This window comes from Electrophorus electricus, chromosome 16 (genome assembly GCF_041902795.1).
Source record: "Electrophorus electricus isolate QZ-2024a chromosome 16, ASM4190279v1, whole genome shotgun sequence".
NCBI classification, from domain to species: Eukaryota; Metazoa; Chordata; class Actinopteri; order Gymnotiformes; family Gymnotidae; genus Electrophorus; species Electrophorus electricus.
The window spans coordinates 16139253-16157832 of record NC_137512.1 but is presented as its reverse complement, the minus strand read 5'-3'; the positions used below and the strand labels follow the sequence as shown (position 1 = coordinate 16157832).

The 18580-nt window shown below is 44.6% G+C and overlaps 1 protein-coding gene and 1 long non-coding RNA gene across 6 annotated transcripts in view; one reads left to right on the top strand and one right to left on the bottom strand.

The window, feature by feature from the left end:
• aff2 (AF4/FMR2 family, member 2) overlaps window positions 1-18580 on the bottom strand; it is a 139884-nt gene that overhangs the window by 29844 nt on the left and 91460 nt on the right. For all 4 annotated transcript variants that reach the window (XM_081698701.1, XM_081698702.1, XM_027002154.3 and 1 more), the window contains one exon: window positions 15246-15283. In XM_081698701.1, the coding sequence (XP_081554827.1) occupies window positions 15246-15283 (38 nt within the window). The remainder of the gene's footprint in view (window positions 1-15245; window positions 15284-18580) is intronic.
• LOC145651667 (uncharacterized) lies at window positions 10956-16619 on the top strand. Of its 2 annotated transcripts, none has more exons than XR_014117473.1 (3): window positions 10956-13618; window positions 13889-14361; window positions 15128-16619. It is a non-coding gene; the product is annotated as an uncharacterized LOC145651667 (long non-coding RNA). The 2 variants fall into 2 exon arrangements; XR_014117474.1 differs by having other exon boundaries at window positions 15091-16619.

The window sequence follows — 18580 nt, the reverse complement described above, 5'->3', positions numbered from 1 at the left end:
GCAGCCGTTACAATGGCAGCACACATTAGCGCTAATGCGGCTCGACCCCCGGCACCTGAGCCGAGACAGCCCCGTGCCGCTAATTGCTAGTGAAGCTCAATTATCATCACGGAAGCCATTGTGTCAGGGCATTCATTCAGAGCTGACGGTACCTGTTACGCAGCTAGCATCTGGACAGCGTCCAAGGAGAATTAGATGCTAACCCTCCGTACTAATAATGCCAATTGTTGAAATAGCTATTGAGTGCGTTCCAGCGATTGGAACACAACCATGAGAGTCCTACTGTAATAAAATATAATAAAATATTTACTCTCTGAAGGTATGCGTTGTTGATTTTAATGGATGTCATAGAAAACAGTGACAGATGCTTGGAAGAAGGATGAAAAGACAATGAATATAATTTGCAATGGGACACTGATTTACAGCACTGATTAATATGTCCATAAGTGTATGCAAGTGTGTCTGGATGTGTTTCAGAGCTCCATGTCATTCACTAGCTGCACTGCTACTCCATTACTCTAAGTTTCCCTGCAGGTCTCTGGCTGCTGCCACTTGTACCTAAGACTTTTTTTTCCCTGCTCTGTTTGATTAGCAGTGGAAGGGAGAAATCGGGGAAGTTGGGGGTTGGGTGGCAGTGGAGGGAAACCCCAGTTAAACCTGCTGAATAATGACCTGCCTTTTAAATATTTACAAAGCCCTTTTTGGCCCTCACCCCACTGCCAGCATTTGAAGTTACTGTCGGAGACATCTGGCATAAAGGTAAAGGAGGGTAAACAGAGGACTGAACTTGCCGCTCGCCACAAGTCCACGTAAACGCACGGGGCGACATACAGTGCATGCGGAGGGAGTGGCAGGCCTCCTGCTGTTGGACTTATGTGATAGGGGAACACGGCTGACACTGTTTGTTGTTTTGTCTGGTGGAGGAAGTCAAACGAGGGCCAGCAGGGCCAAATGGTGACATGACACACACATGAGGATTGGCGGGCAGAAGGTCCTGTCCTTTGCGGGAGTGTGTTTCTTTTCATTTCTTGCGGTGCGCACCTGTGCGCAATCGAAAGAATGAGATGAGAGAGTCACTGCCCTGCAAAGCTGTGTAGCCACTTTCGACCTAGCTCCAGCTGTTATGGACAAGCCACAGCACAAGTGCGGGCACGCACGCACACACTCACACACACACACACACACACACACACACACACACACACACACACACACACACACACTCAGCATCTGGGGTAAGGATGACACCTGGTAATGTGTTTATCCTGATATAATTAACCCATTACCGGTTATAACTCCTGTTCTCCTCCAGATGCGTGTTGGCTCTCTGTGGGTCAGGCAGTTGTATAAAGTGCAAATAGCAAATAGCACCATTACCGTAGGACTGAGAGATATGCATTTAAACTAATATTGCAATTTTGACATAACATATTTGTTATTGTGATAAATCTAACCTAAATATTAAAAATATCACAATTGTCTTTCAAAACACTTGATACATTTTATCACTATACAGTATAATTTTATACATGTTTCCAGTACAGACTATCAAACTTACTATCATATTTTCTTGCACTTATATTTTTTAACCTTAGGGAAGGAAAAAAAAATTTTCCAGTACAATAAACATAATTTTATGAAGAGATGGCTCAAGGAAATAAGCTCACAATATTTTTGTTTGTTTCAACCGTTTTCTGTGCTTCCTCTCCTGTGCATATTTTGCAGTTTGTGTTTGTAGTGTTCGACGACATCTTGAATGCTCTGATATTTGTCTCCTTGTCCCTCTCGTCTCTGCTAAATATTCTCCTGTTTTCCTTCCCTTAGGTTGAATTTTCTTATGCAACCAAGCTCTTCTTGGTCCAAACAAATGCAGTGAAAGGAACTTCACTGTAAGGCACTTTATGAAGTTTAAGAACACATGGGTAGAAGTGTTGTAACCCTTGTTTTAAGTGTTGTAACTCATGCTAATCAGGGAATTTTAAAAGCTGTTTCATCACTGACATGGACCACCACCACATCATCGCTCTCTCTCCCTCTATCGCTCTCACTTCCTCAACATCTCCCAATTCGCTTTTCTTGCTGCTGATGGTCTTGATACTGTGATATTGATGTTTCTATATTGATTTACAAAAAAAAACAAAAAACAAAAAAAAACCCAACAACAACAACAAAAAACCCGACAGATCTTAAAAAGGCTTGATAGCCTGCCCAATCCTACTTGCCAACCAGTGTTGTGTAGTAATGGAATACATGTAACAGCTTTACGTAATCAATATACAAAAAAGGTAAAGGCATTAGTTACAGAAAAGAAGGCAGTAATTCGATTCCTGGTACATTTTAAAAATATGGTGATTACTAGCAGGATTACATTACTAGGATCACTTACTCTATTGTTTCTTCTTTTTAAAATTTTTTTAATGGTTCTAACTGAGTGGTTGCTATGGTTCCTATGACGATTGTCATACTGCCAGAAGCATCAACATTGGCTGTATCTGTGTTCATTCAAGTTTAAAATATGTGCTATGTGTTCCTTGATGCCTTTTTGGTGTGATTAATGCTTTTCTTTGCTATCATTAATGCACATGATGCAATCTGAGCACTGAGCTTTGTTGATCATGAGCAAGGGATTTGTTTCATGTGGACATGAGATTTGCATGGCATGATTTTTTTTCAGTGTTAAGATGATATTCGTTTGACTATATACATGTTAATAGCCTTCTCATCAGTGCTGGACTGCTGGGGAATAGACATGTTTACATGGACAACCTTTACACCTCTGCTCACTTGTCCATGAGACTGCAGTGAAAAATTCTGGAGTATGTGGGAGCTTGTTCTGAAACTACTATCAGTGGGTTGAAAAGAAATACAGAAGTAACAAACAGTAATCAGATGATGTTACAAGTCAGGTTACAGATACAGTTATGTCTCTGGCAAAGCGAGAGAGCCTGCTGTACTACTCTACAGCACCTAAACGGTTTTGGGGCACCACAGTATAGGGCCTGGTGTTTTGGGGCACCACTGTAAATGGCTTGGTGTTCTGGGGCACCACTGTAAAGAGCCTGAGGTTTTGGGGCACCACTGTAAAGGGCCTGAGATTTTGGGGCACCATTGTAAAGGGCCTGGGGTTTTGGTAAGGAAGAGCCCCATTGTATGGTAGCAATACCAAGCATTCAGCATACTCAAAACATCAAACTGCTATGAACGTACCCAATGAACCTGAACCTGTCAGATCGTATTTGCCAAAAAAAAAAAAAGATACAAAATTTGAGGAGGGGGAGAGCACATTATCTATAATTAAAATGATCATTTTATGGAAATATTAACCAAAACATTCAAGGCCTGTTAACACAAACAAAAACAACTGTGATAGTAAACATGCCTACCTGCCCTGAGCATTGAGACTGGACTACAATTTTTACAAAAAGCAGAAATGGAAAGACGTGATCACGCCATTCGGAAAGAATGGAACAAGTGGAAGGCGGTGTGGTATGTGGGTCACTGAAGGAAATTGGCCAGCGTGCGCTTTTTAAAAAGCAGTCTCTGTCTCTGTTTGTCTCCGGCACAAAGTGTGTCAACATCATTATGCTCTGTGGGTACAACGGAGTCTGTCTCTGTGTGTGTGTGTGTGTGTGTGTGTGTGTGTGTGTTGCATGCGCGCAAGCCTTTGTTCTCTTCAGTCGTTTGCGCAAATACGCGCATGGGTTGTGTGGCAGATAAAACAGGAAACGAGAAAGAAAACCCGGACATGTTGCGGTCTGTGGTTCCTGTATGAGTGCAGAGTCGATCTGGTGCCTACGCTGACGTGCTTTTGCTCCACTTTCCCCACAGATGCCAGCAATTCTAAATGACCTACAAGCCATTTGCAATGCAGACCTGGTTTATCTTCTGCTAATATATGCTAATAGATCATCATAGATGTGCCTCCTTTAATACAAACTAAGAACCATAAATGATGGTCTTGCTTGTAGAATCTGTACTTTATGTATGTGTGTATGTGCATGTTTGTGTGTGTGTGTGTGACTGTGTGTGTGCATGCGCATGTGTTGGGGTGTGTATGTGTGTGTTGGCAGGGGGATTGGGGAGGGGGGGATATGTCACCACAGAGCTCACAGCTCCCATGTCAGACAGAAGTGAAACATGAAAGTGAATGGTGGGTGTTCACACTTCACCTTCTCACTTTGATAAATATCTTCTGGAGTGTCATTTACCAGACAGATTTCTGCTTTGACACAAACGGAGGCTGTTTTCTGTCTGCTGCTACTATATGTCTGCCTTCTGTGCACTGGGCTTTTTAACAGGAGACCCATGAACTTAAAGGTGGCAATACTGATAACTTTGCCAGTACATGTTTGTTGCTGCTGCAACAGAATGAGGATCAGTCACAGTGATAATTGACCCTATCCGAGGTGACGATTTCTGTTTGAGGACTTACCGCAACTTTGGGGCAAAAATGGGTTGGATCTATGTGGACCCAAAGCTGTCGATGTGTTATAACATGAAACCAATATATGACCGATGGAATCCACCTACTTTCATCAATGTCAATCGTCTCACATGTGATTTGCGTGTTTGGCCTGGTTAATATTTGGTGGCAAATTCAATTTCATGCAAACTTAAATATTATCTTGAAATTTTGTTTATTCAACAATGTTGAACTGAGGTGTGTCCTAAGGGTGGTTCTGGATTAAAACTTCCTGCCATCGTGTATTTGTGAAATGAGTCCTTCTAGGTTTATGGTCTTTATGAGCTCACTCATTAAATTATTAAATTATGTTCCGTCCTGCTTTCTCCACAATTGGAAACAATTATATTGTTTCCAGTGATTTTGCTCATTAAGAAGAACAAGCAGAAGTGTGTATTTACTGAGATTTTCTTAAGGAGACTTCAATTAAGTCTCACAAACAGGTATGCTGCCACAGTGACAGCAGAGAAAAAGAGGAAATGAGACATCTCACAGCTTTCCTGCCACCACTGCCAGGCTGCCAGAGGAAGAATCCACCAGATATGACAGCCTCCATAAGGGCACCATTGTGCTTTAGATGTTCTGCATTCTTCCAAAAGATGGCTTTTTTAAAAAATTCATTTATTTTTTTTTAATTTTTACATTTTTAAAAATTAACCATTAACACCTTTCAGGATCTGAGGCTTTTTTTGTAAGGTTGTTCATAAACAGCACAGCAAGCACCTCCTGCCAGTCTGGGTGATGCTTGCGCCTCTTGGCGGGTCTGGGTGTCTCTTGTGCCTGTGCGCCGGTCTGCTGACTACTTTCGTTTGCAAGATCCCAAAGCACCCCGTGTTGGACCCTCAGATGCAGTGTCTGGGTCTGTTGTTTTGCAGAGTCTGGGTCTGCCACTTTGGTCGCAGAAATCTTGCATGGTTAGGATGTAATCCCAGGTGAGCTCCAGCGTAACTGTGGCTAGGACGGAAGTGAGGAGATGGGAGAAGGAAAGGAGGACTTATAGAGGGAGGTAACAGCTGGATACTGAGGGGGCCCTGACAGCCTTATGTAAATGGGGGTAAAATATTGGTCCTGAGTGTCATTTAAGTAAATGTAGAATGACTGAGTAAGACAATGCCAGCACAGGTTCTGCCCATTGTGACAGACGCACTTTACAGGATGCAGAGTTTAGTTGGTTGGAGTCTATATGAGGTATGAGCCCAAGAAAGAGGAAGAAGATGGGCAGAGAGAAAGATGGAAAGATAGAAAGAGAGAATGTGAGAGAAGCTCAAAATTATGACCTTGTGGCATTTAGTTTCAGGCTGGTGAACAGATAGACATGGCAATAAAGGCTAAACTCACCATATATCAGTGTGTGCACCATGGAAGCATATGAGTGCACACACATATGCGTATGGGTCTGTGTCCCTATTAGGGGTTGACAGAAAGCAGAATGTGCCTATGACCAAGAGCTGTTTAAACCAAAGCCATAAAATCACCACAAGACCCAATAAAGTAATAAAACTACTACAGGACTCAAGTAACAACAGGCAGGCATTAAAAAAAACAAAAACAAAAAAACCTATGATGTGAACCAACTTCATTTCACTGGCACACAAACAAGACGTTTCTAAAGAAAACCTAATGACAACATTCCCAAAAATGGAAAAAGAGACCCTAGAAATGAATCTAGACAGAATGTTTACAGACGTAATGACTAAATATCACATTGCTTAGTTTATGCCCTACAGATTGCTGCCTGTATGGTTATGTGTGTTGGGGCTTGCTGAAGGGGGGTGAATTCTCATCAACAAAGGGAACACCTAGCTGAAAGGCCTGTGGCTTGTGCGTCCATGATGGCATTGAGAAATGAGATGTTTCCGAACCACAGGATAACGTATAGTACTCATGTGTGATTCATTGTGGCATGTCCACAGAGCCAACATCTGGTTGTTCCCCTAATGGCTCTTCGGTTCTTCCTGAGCACATCATCCAGACTGGGGGGGGGGGGGGGGGGGTTTAGAGTGAGATGATAAGAGAGAGAGAGAGAGAGAGAGAGAGAGAGAGAGAGAGAGAAAGAGAGAGAGAGAGACTGCTCTATTGAAGATGTCATGGTGGTCTAAGGGGCTACGCTCTCCACTCTTTTGCAGTTGGAATGTAAGAAGAGTGAGTCAGTGAGGTGGGAAGGGGCTGGATCTCTCTCGAAGCCCAGGATGAATGTGTACAAGTACTTGTATATATGCGTGTGTGTGTGTGTGTGTGTGTGCTCATGCGCATGAGTAGATTGTATGGGAAATTAATATGCAACACACTTACATGCATACACGACACACACACATACACACACACACACGCGCAAACGCACGCACACACACACGCAAACGCATGCGCGCACACACACACACGTTATTGCATGCCAAACCAGCCCTGAGCACTGAGGAAAGTTCTGCTTTGATGACATGAAAACCAACCCTGATGTTTTGATTGCAGGGGTATAAAGAGAAGCAGAAGGTAAGTAGTGTGTATGAATGAGTGTGTATGTGTGTGTGTGTGTGTGTGCGTGCGCGCGCGCATGTGTGTAAGAGCCTATAACAGTGTCAAAAGTAACTTGTAGACGCTCAAATGTTTTTAAAGTTTTAAAGTTCTTTACAAGAAAAACATTGTCTTATATACTTACAAGACAAAAAAAACAGACCCTCTGTAACTCCAAAAAGAGCCTAGTGCTTCAGACATTGTCATGCAGCTCCTTAACACTCCCATCTCATCAATGGCCCATTTATTTACGCCCCTGAGGCTCGCTGTACGTTCTACACAGTCCTGAAGTATTTGCCTGGCATGTCCGCCAGGCAGCACGCAGGTCAAGTTGGAGCAAGGATATCTGAACCATTAACAGAGTTCCATTTGGAAAAATCATTTGCAAGTCTAATGTGCTTCTGGAGATCCTCGCAGGCTTTATGGAGATCATAATCCAGCTGTGGCTTTCACAAAACATTTTTATTCACGACTCATCTGCGGAGAAAATGCCATCAGAGTTTCTGAACTGTTTGATGTATAGCAAAAAAATCCCTCATTCCAAGTGGAATACATCACGAAGAACTTCAGCCATTATGCTTGGAATCCTGCGATAGAGTTTAAACAAATGGAAGTGAAGCTTCCATAACATCCACCAAACCAGACACAGGAACGCCGACCTTGCAGCTACTCTTCTCCAGTACCAGGAAGCTGGCCCCACGCCTAGTTGTTTATGCCAGCACTACTTCTGCTTGGGGAACTCCTGCTCCTGCTCCTGAAGCTCCTGGGTGAAGGAGGCCTTCTGAGCTGCATCCACCATGCTAACGCCAGTAAAAAGCGCCTGCCATTCCCAAATCTCATTTGACTTGCTCGGACATTGAACATAAAGAATATTAATTTGTATCGGCAGCTCCTTTGAAATCAGGCTCAGGAAGCTTGCATTAAAAAGGCAATGAGGGTTCTGAAGTCAACCAAACAGGCTTAGAGTGCTTGCAACCGCCTTCAGATCAGTGTTCACACATCTCTTTGAAGACTCATATCCTCTTATTTAAATATTACATTTGTGGTTTCCTGTACATGCCAACAATTATGGTTATAGTGTTGGAGTGTAGCTCAGAGTAAAATGGGGCACTGTCTAACCTAAGTCTGCCCAAAGAAACTTTAAAGAACCAGTCTGATCAAAAATGTTCATGTGGCTAGTGATAAATGAGCTTTTGATTAGCATGTAACATTAGCACATAACAGTATGAGGCTTACTGGTGCATTGTGTGTTTATTGGTTACTATCATGGTTTGCGAGGTGGTTCAGTGGTGGGTGAGCATTTTGGCTGCCTCCTTCTTGCTGCAGGACAACAGCGGCTGGAACAGCACTCAGGCTTGGGGAAGGGGACTGGGGTTCTGGCTGCAGACGTTACACTCGCACGCCCAACTGGCCTGAGTTACGTCTGTATCGATATCAAAGGCTGTAGGGGGCAGAGGCCGAGGGCTCCGTCTGTCAGGAGGGCGACCGGAGGTTGGCCTCGACCTGCTGAGGATGCCAGTGCCGAACAAATGCACACCGGCCACACAAATCAAGGCTGACAGCACATTGGCTGGGAAGATGCAGCCAGCTCGGCTGACCTGAGGAGAGTCGTCGCCCCCGCCCACAGACACATGATACATCTCGTGAAAAAGATCCATAGTTCTGGCGTTAAAAACGGGTGGCGGGTGTTGCTCACAGCCCCTCTGGCTAAAGTTTCGGGATCTGAATGTCTGAATGGCATGAGCTGACAGACATTTTGGATTAGCTTAAATCCTCTAGGAAAGTTTTTTTTTTTCTCTCAAGGAAATAATAGGGTTTGAGCTGAATAAACATGAGGAGAAAATGTAATCCAACTATTTTGCAGCTGCAAGCGGGTGTGAAAATGGTATAAGTATGTTGGAATGTTCCAGATCATTGGTAAAACACAGCAGTGGTCATTTCATCCAGACCACCAGAGTTACTCAAAATAGCAATTTTTCAGCCTTAATGCAGCATTACACTGCGTTCAGAGGTTTCAAATACACATTTGCCATGGAACTGCTAGCTGGAATATTCTAAAATATTATATCAAAACAAAGTGAATTATCTACTAAAAGCATAGTTTAGTCACTACTTCTGCTTTGTGGCTTGTATCCTTGCATGGCATATATTTCCATAACATGTAATTTGGTCCAAGCGATGTTGCAGTAATAGGAAGACTGAGCATCTGTTATAATTGATGAATAATTCTTGGCATAAACAAACCCAGTCCGAACTGTTTGTACTTTGATTCTGGAAGGCAAGCCGACCACCTGCTCCTTTGGACTTGGATGGTAATGCATCTGATAGAGATTACGACATAATTGACTCGATACTTGATTCATCAGCTGAAACTTTGTATTGCCTTTGGCTAGATCATCACACTTCAACTTCAGTCACTGCAGTGGGAAATGAACCTTTACGAAGCTCAAATTTCTGACAGCAAAATTAATCTAATGTTCTAAGCATACGAGAGTACGTGGCTATGACAATATCGACTTCTCATTCAAGCCGACCTGCTGAAGCTGAGCCCGGTTTAATTCCTCTACATAAAGTGTATGAAACTGGAGTAACACTGAGGCAGCCAGCTTTGGCAGAGGTGTGGGAAAGTTGGTACATGACATACTGTGCGGAGTGGGGGGTTGGAGGGAAGGAGGGAGGCAGGTTGTGGAGGTGGTGCTGGGCCTCCCTGCCAAAAGCGGGCCAGACTTCGCAGACAGCGAGTGACGGATCACATGGCTCAGAGACAGCAGTACTGAAAGCTTACACCTCTCAGGCTGGCTCTGCTCCCTCTCTTCTCGCTTTCACTGGCTTAGGTCACGTTAGCTGTCTCTCTCTCCGTCTCTCTCTCTTGCTCTCTGTCTCTCTCTCACTTTCTCCATCTCTCTTTCTTGCTCTCTCTCACTCTCTCCTGCTTCCTCTTCTCCTCTGTCTAGTGTCTTCCCTGCTCCCCACTCAATTCCTTGTCAAAAGGACACTTGCCCTGAATATATGTGATGTTACCCCCCCCCACCCCACACCCCCTTAAGCTTTTCTCTCTTCCCCCACCCCCCACATACACAGTCATCTGTAACAAACGCTGCCTCTAAAACCCTGAAAAGCTGCGGGATCATGGCTCCAACAGGCTGCAAATGGCCACTCCAGCACTGCCACTGCCTGCTCAAGCTTTTACCATTGAAAGTCTCACCGGAGGACAAGGGCAATGCGGTGGCCTGCGCACGCGGGGTGGCATCATGCTGGCAGAGAGCAGGCCATGGGCATGCACCAGGCGCCCGTCCACCTGGGACGCCTGGGAAAAAGATTCCAGCGAGGGTGACCGGAGACTTGTCGCATAGTCACCTCTGCCCTACCTATTACCATCTTTTGCATTAAACAGCTGAGCAGGCCCTTCACATGGTGGAGTAATTAAACGCGGCCGCTTGCCACAGTTAGACGTATGAGACCTCCAGCAGAGACCTCCAGCCAAGCAGAGAAATTACCTCCTCCTTCTCACTATCCCTTCATTCCAGTTTGATGAAAGAGAACTATCTCCATTTAACATGGAAAAAAAAAAATCCCTGTTTATAAGTCAAAAGAGTAGATTATCACAGCAGGCCTCCAGCTTGCATTCTTCTTGTGTCCTGTAGCGTAACCCTACTCACTCTGCACGCCTGAGTTACCTTAGCAGTAACGGATCCCATGGGCTTCAACTGATAAAACACAATGGCAAGTCTTTTACGCCGCATCAAAGTGAGCGATTTTGCAAATGACAGTCAACAGATATATGCCGCTCAATTAAGCGGCATGACAGCACGCTTTGCTCTTTATGATTGACAGGTCATAGGGTAACACCAAGCCTCTGGCCGCAGCTCCCTTGGCCCTATGAAAAGCTACAGCACAAGATATTCACACCGAACAATATAAAGTACATTCCCCCCCTCCCCCCCACCCCCCTTGCCATGCTTTATTGCTACCTGCCATTCTCCGGTGTTGCGTTCGACGGCCCCCATTCTGAAATATGGCAGCCGTTTTCTACGGCAGCACATTAAAACATATTGTTTGGAACGAGTGCCGATGATGGCGACACGGCAGCTGATATGATACACAGCAGTGTGGAGTGAGAGGAGATGAATAATGATGGAGGAGAAAGGCAGACAGAGGGAGGGAGGAGAGGGGAAGCGTGCCTCCGCCCCCCACCCTCGCCTTCCCCCTCCACTCCTCCATCTGCCTCTCCTCCTTTACCGGGCCGGAGGAGCCGGCAATATATTTGCTGCTTCACTGCTCACAGAGATTGCTATCAGCCAAAGCCCGTCTGCGGAGGTAAACTCAATACGTGCCACACACACCCCCACCCCCTTTCACCAACCTTCATAACATTTACTTTCAAGCCCTCCGATTCGCTGCGTGCAGATCTGGGCGCGTGTACGTGCGCGTGCGTGGCTTTTCTGAAACTAATAGCAGCCGATGCAGAAATAGAACTATGTGCTTCAATGTTGTAAAGACACCAAGTACAAATGCTAGATGAACCAATCAATAGGGGTGTAATATGGATGCAATGACCCCGGTTTGTTTACTGCTTAGTCGATAGTAAAATCGAAGCTTAAGGCCAATTGCCGTTTGTCTGTGATCCTTGACACAGTGCACATGCTGATGTTTGTGACTGCTGCACTGTGGTCAGCTTTGGCTGGTTTAAACAATTGAAGTCCAGCAGGGCATAACTCTCTCAAGCTGGACTGGTAACATTATCAGATTCCGTATTAGTATCTAAGATGTATTCCATTCATAACCCCCTTATAATCTGTTGTCTATGTATGAGATACATAAATTTACACCGCATATGCTTCTGAAGGAACATTACAAAGTGACAGTAACACCTCTATAATTTTGTAATTACACACCTTTGTAATTATAGTGTATGTAACACCTCTGTAACTTTGAAAACAGACATTATTTAAGTATTAAGAGAGTATGTATTGCTCTACTATTAGCAACTTGTTATTGAGAAGACCTAACATGTCCAAATAACCCTGGTGATAAAGAGACCCAAACAAATAATAATCTAAAAGGATCAGGCAGTGCGGCAGTTCTGAGAGCAGGCGCACTGCTTCTTAGCCTAATCCCAGACTACTTCTACTAGCCTCTCCCACTACGACCCTGAGGGGGTCACATGGAGTGGACAGGCCGCTCACACAGAGTGCACAGCGGAGACATGGTCATCTGGGGGAGGGGCTTAGATTCTCTACTGAGGTTAAGTGCAGGGCGGAAAACACAAAACAAAACAATCCAGAAGTTCTGACCACAATAGTGAGCCCTCTAAAAGAAGCAGGTTTATGTGAAATGTAGATGAGAGAGAAAGGATGGAAAATACATATATGTGAATGCACTAATATAAATGAGGGAAGCTGAGTTTAAACAGAGGAAAGAAAGAGGAAAGCAGGAATTCGGACTTTGGCCCGTGTTTCCATGGGACAGACTAAACAACAGCTAAACATGAAGCCAAACTATAAGAAAAGTAATACAAAACCTAAGTCTCACACACTTGAGTCTTCAGCTCACCCCTCTAAATCAAATAGACAGGTATCAAGTCCGATGTTTATTTTTTAAAAAGCAATTTCTGTCAGAGGCACACTAATGTAAAGTCAGAGGACACCAATATAAATTCACATGGCCAATGTTGAGGTTTTTTGGTCACACGCACACACCCTTAACTGCCTCCACACACACAGAAACCCTCAAAAGTGGAAAGCTGGAATATGTGAATGACAGTAATGAGTTTAGTTGTGTATCGCTAAATGAAGCATGCTTCTTTGCTGCTCTGGCATCTACAGTCATTCTGTTTTTGGTCTAGAAGATTGTAGCTCTAAATTGGCAGTCATAGCATGAAGCTTTACATGAAACTTTAACTTCTTTGATTTCACCAGACATGATGGCTACAGAATGCCCTCCCCTTTAATAACAACGGCTTACCGCTATCTCTAAATCTAACAACAGAAGGTAATGCTTCCAATAACGGGTCAATACATTTGCTCAGAGTCGACCTATTCCCTTCCTCCTCAGCACTTGCCAATAGCACTTAGAGGGGATACAGACAATTAGGCTCTTTGCCAAAAGCTAACAGTGTTAGTGTATGGAAGCATGCAGTTAGTGTCATGTTAGTAGAGAGGCTGAGCACCACAATAGCCTGTGCTGCCATTTGTGGCATGTGGCATGTGACATATGGCTCAGGCATGCACGCCGAGGCTAAGACGATAAGCTACCCCCCGCCCCCAGAGGAAGGATCATGTGACTCCACCCACTTGTAAACTGTGACCTGAGTCACAGGTGCCATACTAGTGAGCGGACGGTTGGCGCTTATATGGGGGCAGCCCGGGCCATCCGAGTTCGTGCGATCGACAGCTTCGATTAAAGTGAAGCCTGAACCCAGATCATTGCTCCGCAGACCCCCACTCGCTCGGCCTCTGGGAGCGGTGCTTTCACGCGTGGGCGAGGCCCACGTGGCTGGGCTGCTGCCGTGCAGTGCCCTGGGCTGAACTGGAGGCTACGTTTTAATGGGCACATCCCGGGAGCGGCGCCTCCTGGAAGTGGGGCAGGACGGTGTGCTTCACAGCGGCGTGATACTGGCCCCCGCAGACACAACAGAGATCAGCTGCGGTAAGTCAATCCGACATGCTGCACCTGAGCTGGAGCTCTCAGCACACAGGAACTAGTTTAAAAACACTCAGAATTCACCTTTTAAAAATTCAACTTTGCACATGAACCTGAATATGGTTTTTAAGAGCTGTTATTTCAATGTGGAACTAAACTGAACTGTATAACAAGAATAGGCGTAAATACCATATGCAATTAAATAATGTACCTATGGAGCATATTTAATGTCCAATACACTTACAAAACATTCCTTTCTATCTCTTTCCTCTGCAGATCCCTATATGTCCGCTGACCACACATAAAACATTATCATTAATGAAACATCTCAAAGTCATACAAAATCACACTGCTAATTGCCAAACGCCGTACTAAACTCACTGGGTAGCAACCCTCAAGTTCTCTTCACACTATCAGCCTCCCCAAGCCCCTTCGCGCCCCTGGATATCACCTCACGCCTCCCCCCCCCACTCCCACCCCCCACGGCTGGGGAGGAAGGGCGGAGCCAAGGCCCGGGGATCGCTCGCAGCATCTGCAGTCCCCGGCTCCCCGGCTGGGAACACGGCTACGGGCCATGTTTCTCTTGCCGTCTCCTTAATGAGGCCCCCACTCGCGCTCCGCACTGTCTTCGCAAAGCCGCCACCGGATGGGGGGGATTTTGTGGAATCTCAACTCGGGGAGGCTTAGAGCGTTCTTGACAGGAGCTAACACCGCCTGCAGGACAGATTCTCTGCTTGATGGAGGGGAAGGTGGGGGTTCTTAGGTTATCACAGTGTCTCACAGCATGCAACATTTCACCACCTCTTCACCATTCAGGGTTATGACTAGGTCAAAAGGGTCATTGTGGCCAGTGGCTTACATAATTCTAGCCATAAAGAAATATTATTTTCCCTTTCATAATGCAAGTAGATAATATAGCTAATCTGAAAAATATCCCCTTTAGCTATTTTAGATGCACATGAGAACTACATTTGCAAGGCAACTAAGGTAAGTGTGGGTAGTTGCTTTTCTGAGTGGATGGGTCTCTGTGAAGGGTAACACTGGGAGTGAAACTGTCAGGAAAACCTTTAGTGGGGAAGGCACAGCTTTAAATCGGTGGTTTTAAAACTGGAAGAATGGAAGAGTAAAAGTGGCAGTAGGGTGCAAAAATACAACAGAACAGAACCTAAAAACTGATACATAATATTAAACTTAGTTTTGGAGGCTTTGTGTAATACTCTTAAATATATGTGTCCGGTCTTTTCCTGATAGTAACTAAATGTAAAAAATTTAATGAAACGTTGGTCTTTTTTTGCACTTTTTAGTCAGTGTAAATGACTCTCTCTCTCTCTCTCTCTCTCTCTCTCTCTCTCTCTCTTTCTCGCTCTCTCTCTCTCTATCTATCTATATATATCTATCTATATATATATATATATATATATATATATATATATATATATATATATATATATATAAAAAATGCTGGGAATCAAACACAGCAGCTGCTTTGCTTCTAATTCTGGCCATTATCTCCAGGACTCACACCTTTGGAAAACACCAAACACACCCGACCTGACACGCAGCAGCACAGCATCTACCGTCTGGTACTCCACCAGCAGGCGTGTAGCAGAGTGAGACCAGGGCAAACACTTACTTTGCAGGTGCACTCCTGGCCTTGGGCTTCTCTGTGGCCTGTGGAGGAGATAAAAGATCAGTCAGACAAACTGCTAAGAAGGAGGGCAAGGGATCACGTTTGAAATTGTCAGCCGACGAAGGGCTGAAGGCGCCATGGTGAACAAACGGTTATGGCAGATGTGCAAATCCATGGCCACAGATAGAGGGCGCTCCAATGTGTGAACACCTGGAGCACGTCACAGCTGGCTCGAGGCTCATAAAAGCAGTGTTCATGGATCTGGATCTCATCCTAACTGTAAATTCCTACCATTGTACATCTTATAATTTTGTGTTTCAGAAAGCATTTCTGTATTTGTAAGCTGTTTAAAAGTGATTTTTTTGGCTTATAAGAGGCAATATAACATAAAAGGGCAATATAAAAATGTGATGGAACTGTAATGCAGTGACCTTTTGGCCTGTGTACTTCAACACATTTGGATTTAAAATGAAACAATAACTGTGGGGTTAAAGGGCAGAATGTCAGCTTTAATTCAGGGGTATTTACATCTTTACTGGGTGAACCACAAAGATCACAGGCCCCTTTATGCATGTTATTGGAGCATTATAGCACAATATAACAATCTTAACAAGAATTATAAACTGTAACAAATCCTTTGCATTTGGTGACAGCCTGGAATCGGTGAGTCCTCCTCCAGAGTCTTTTCTGTTGACGTTCTCCCAGGTTTGTTAATGCTCTGCCAATAACAATGCAAGCTTGAAGACACTGCGGTCAGGGGACTGCCTTGGCTGCTCGAGAGATCCCTGCTTTCTTGCTTTTTAAACAATGTACTGAACAGTCAATGTTGATGTGCCAAACGTTTTGGCTACTCCTCTGTTCCAATGTCTTAGCCTGGTCTCATTCTGCTTGGCTGGCACTTTGGTCTTTGGTCCATGCGTTAAGACAGCAGTGACCAATTCCAGATGCAAACCGCACACATGGAATCAACTCTGGACGTTTTGTTAGCTTTCCTGTGCATAAACTAATGGTGCAATGACACACTGTTGGCTGAGATCCAGCCATCTTATAGAAGTTTACTATGTATAACAAAGGCTGTTATTTATGGGTGGGAGGCAAATACCCTCAAATTAAAGCCAATAACTCTGCAGTTTCATTTCAATTGGGTCCAATATGCTGAAAAGTAAATCCAAGAAAACAAATATTGTACACTGCATGTATAGCAAACTTCTAGGTATTAGATAAAATGGAAAATGTTAAGACAACAAATTTCTACCATGTTTTGACTGATAAATCTGCCTACACAATATTGTTTTCCTTCTGAATTAGAAAAAAAGACTAAAACACCATTTGGCACATACTTAAAGCCATCTTGTGTAGACAGGTATCACTAATTGCTTTGGGGCTGACTCCACTCGCTTTCCAAATTCCCTACCCTCCAGCTTTCTGATAAAACATCAGCAACCAAAACACAAAGGAGCCAATCATAAACACGTTTCAGTCGGCAGCGCACACAAGTGCGAGTCGGAGCGTGTGTAGCCAGTTTGGCTACAGACCAACAGCTGGACGGTGTTGGACACCTTCATCACCCCCCAGGATTGCTTTCCCAGGGCACTCCCTGCAGAAACAGGTCTCTGGGGCTGAAAGTGGGCGGATTGAGAGATCCAAGGTCTTGCGGGAGAGTGGCCGTCAGATGACGTTGCCTGGGCAGGCAGTGCGGGCACAGTCCTGTGGACCTGGCTGATTGCTGTGCCCATTGATCTGTATACAGTCCATTTATCATTCAGGAGAGGGGCCAGTGATCTTCACAGTGTATTAGACGAAACAGCTCAGATCATTTGTCAGAGAGGCTCTTATTGCCGTTTCCTGCTCTGTGGGGAATTTTGGGCTCCTTCCAAGCCGCACACGTTCTCGCGTTGCTAGGCAACCCTGGTTAGGGGCAGCAGCGACGGCGTGGGTGCGCATACACGTGGACACATGCACACGGTCCACAGTCACGGTCCACGTGCACGTGCGCACGGACATAAACACGCACATAAACACATGTGAACACATGCATGCACAACCACATGCGCCCACATACTTATGGACCCATGTGTAACTGCACATAAAAATAGGTACTAATGTGCATCTGCACAGACGCCTGTTAACTGTAGTAAGAGCAGGGCTGCCTCTGCTCTGTTTGTGGACAGGAAAGTTTTCCCTCAGGATTTCTGAGACTGGAGCGAAATGCTGGCTTTCCACTTCAGGCCATGTAAGCCTTCCAAATACAGAGTGCAACAAAACATTTTAGCCCGGTGAACACAACACCCCAGCTAAAGCCTTTCTAACAGGATGGATAGGTTGGGGGGCAAAGTCACCATTCTTAACAAAAGAGGCAAAAAACATAATTACCAAAAAAAATGTGAGGATATTGCTAACTGAATTCTAAATGACTTCAAATGACTGAAAAAAGGAAAAGATAAAAAAGGTGGATATTATTATTATTATTATTATTGTTGTAAATAATGAGTATCTAGCTAGCTTAGTGGCCTTTGGTCTGGTATAAGTCATGTACCTGGTTGACTTCCCTGATCTAACCCACCTGATTCAGCGCGGCTGGTGACTGGGGTCTAGATGATCACCGGTCTGGATGCACTTCACCCTGCTCTGTATTCTCCTGCCTGCGCTAAACCATTAGTGGCCCTTTCCAGAGTTAAACGCCGCTTCGCTCCACACCGCTCTAAACCGGCCTGTACTGCGGACGGAGGATTAGTGTTTGATTATCCGAAATTTTACACGTCAAATAAAAAGCCTCCAGCCTCGCTGGACCTTGAACGCCCCGAAACCCCATTATCCTCCCCGTCTCTTAACAAATGATGTCATTGAACTTCAATACCCTCTTGTAAAAATGCCATTAGCTTCCCTGGCTGATTTCTGGCTATCACTCTCAGCAGTATCCTTTTCAATCAGGAGGAGGACAGGGAGGGATGTTAAATGATTAATAAGCAAGCCAGCAGTCATAAATAAAGGCTCCACTGATTGGCGGTGGAGAGGCAAGGTGTGAGAAGCCATGGGCATGGGTACGGCTTATCTTGGAGGTCTCACTGTAATCCCACTGGCAGCCGAGCGATTTGAAAAAAAGATGTTGCCGATATTGTTGTGAGATATTACATCAATTTTTTAATGGAGTTTGCACTACAGGAAAGGCATTGCTTGTGCTTGATGGTGTTTGGGAAAGGATATAAATTGTGCTGCATCAATGTAAGTGTTCACCAATAAAGCCAATTAAGGCAATTACACCAAAGAAGAGTAAAGTGTGGAAAAGCAGACTATAAAGGGCCTGGGTCATTAGTGAGGGCCAATTAAGAATGGGTCTT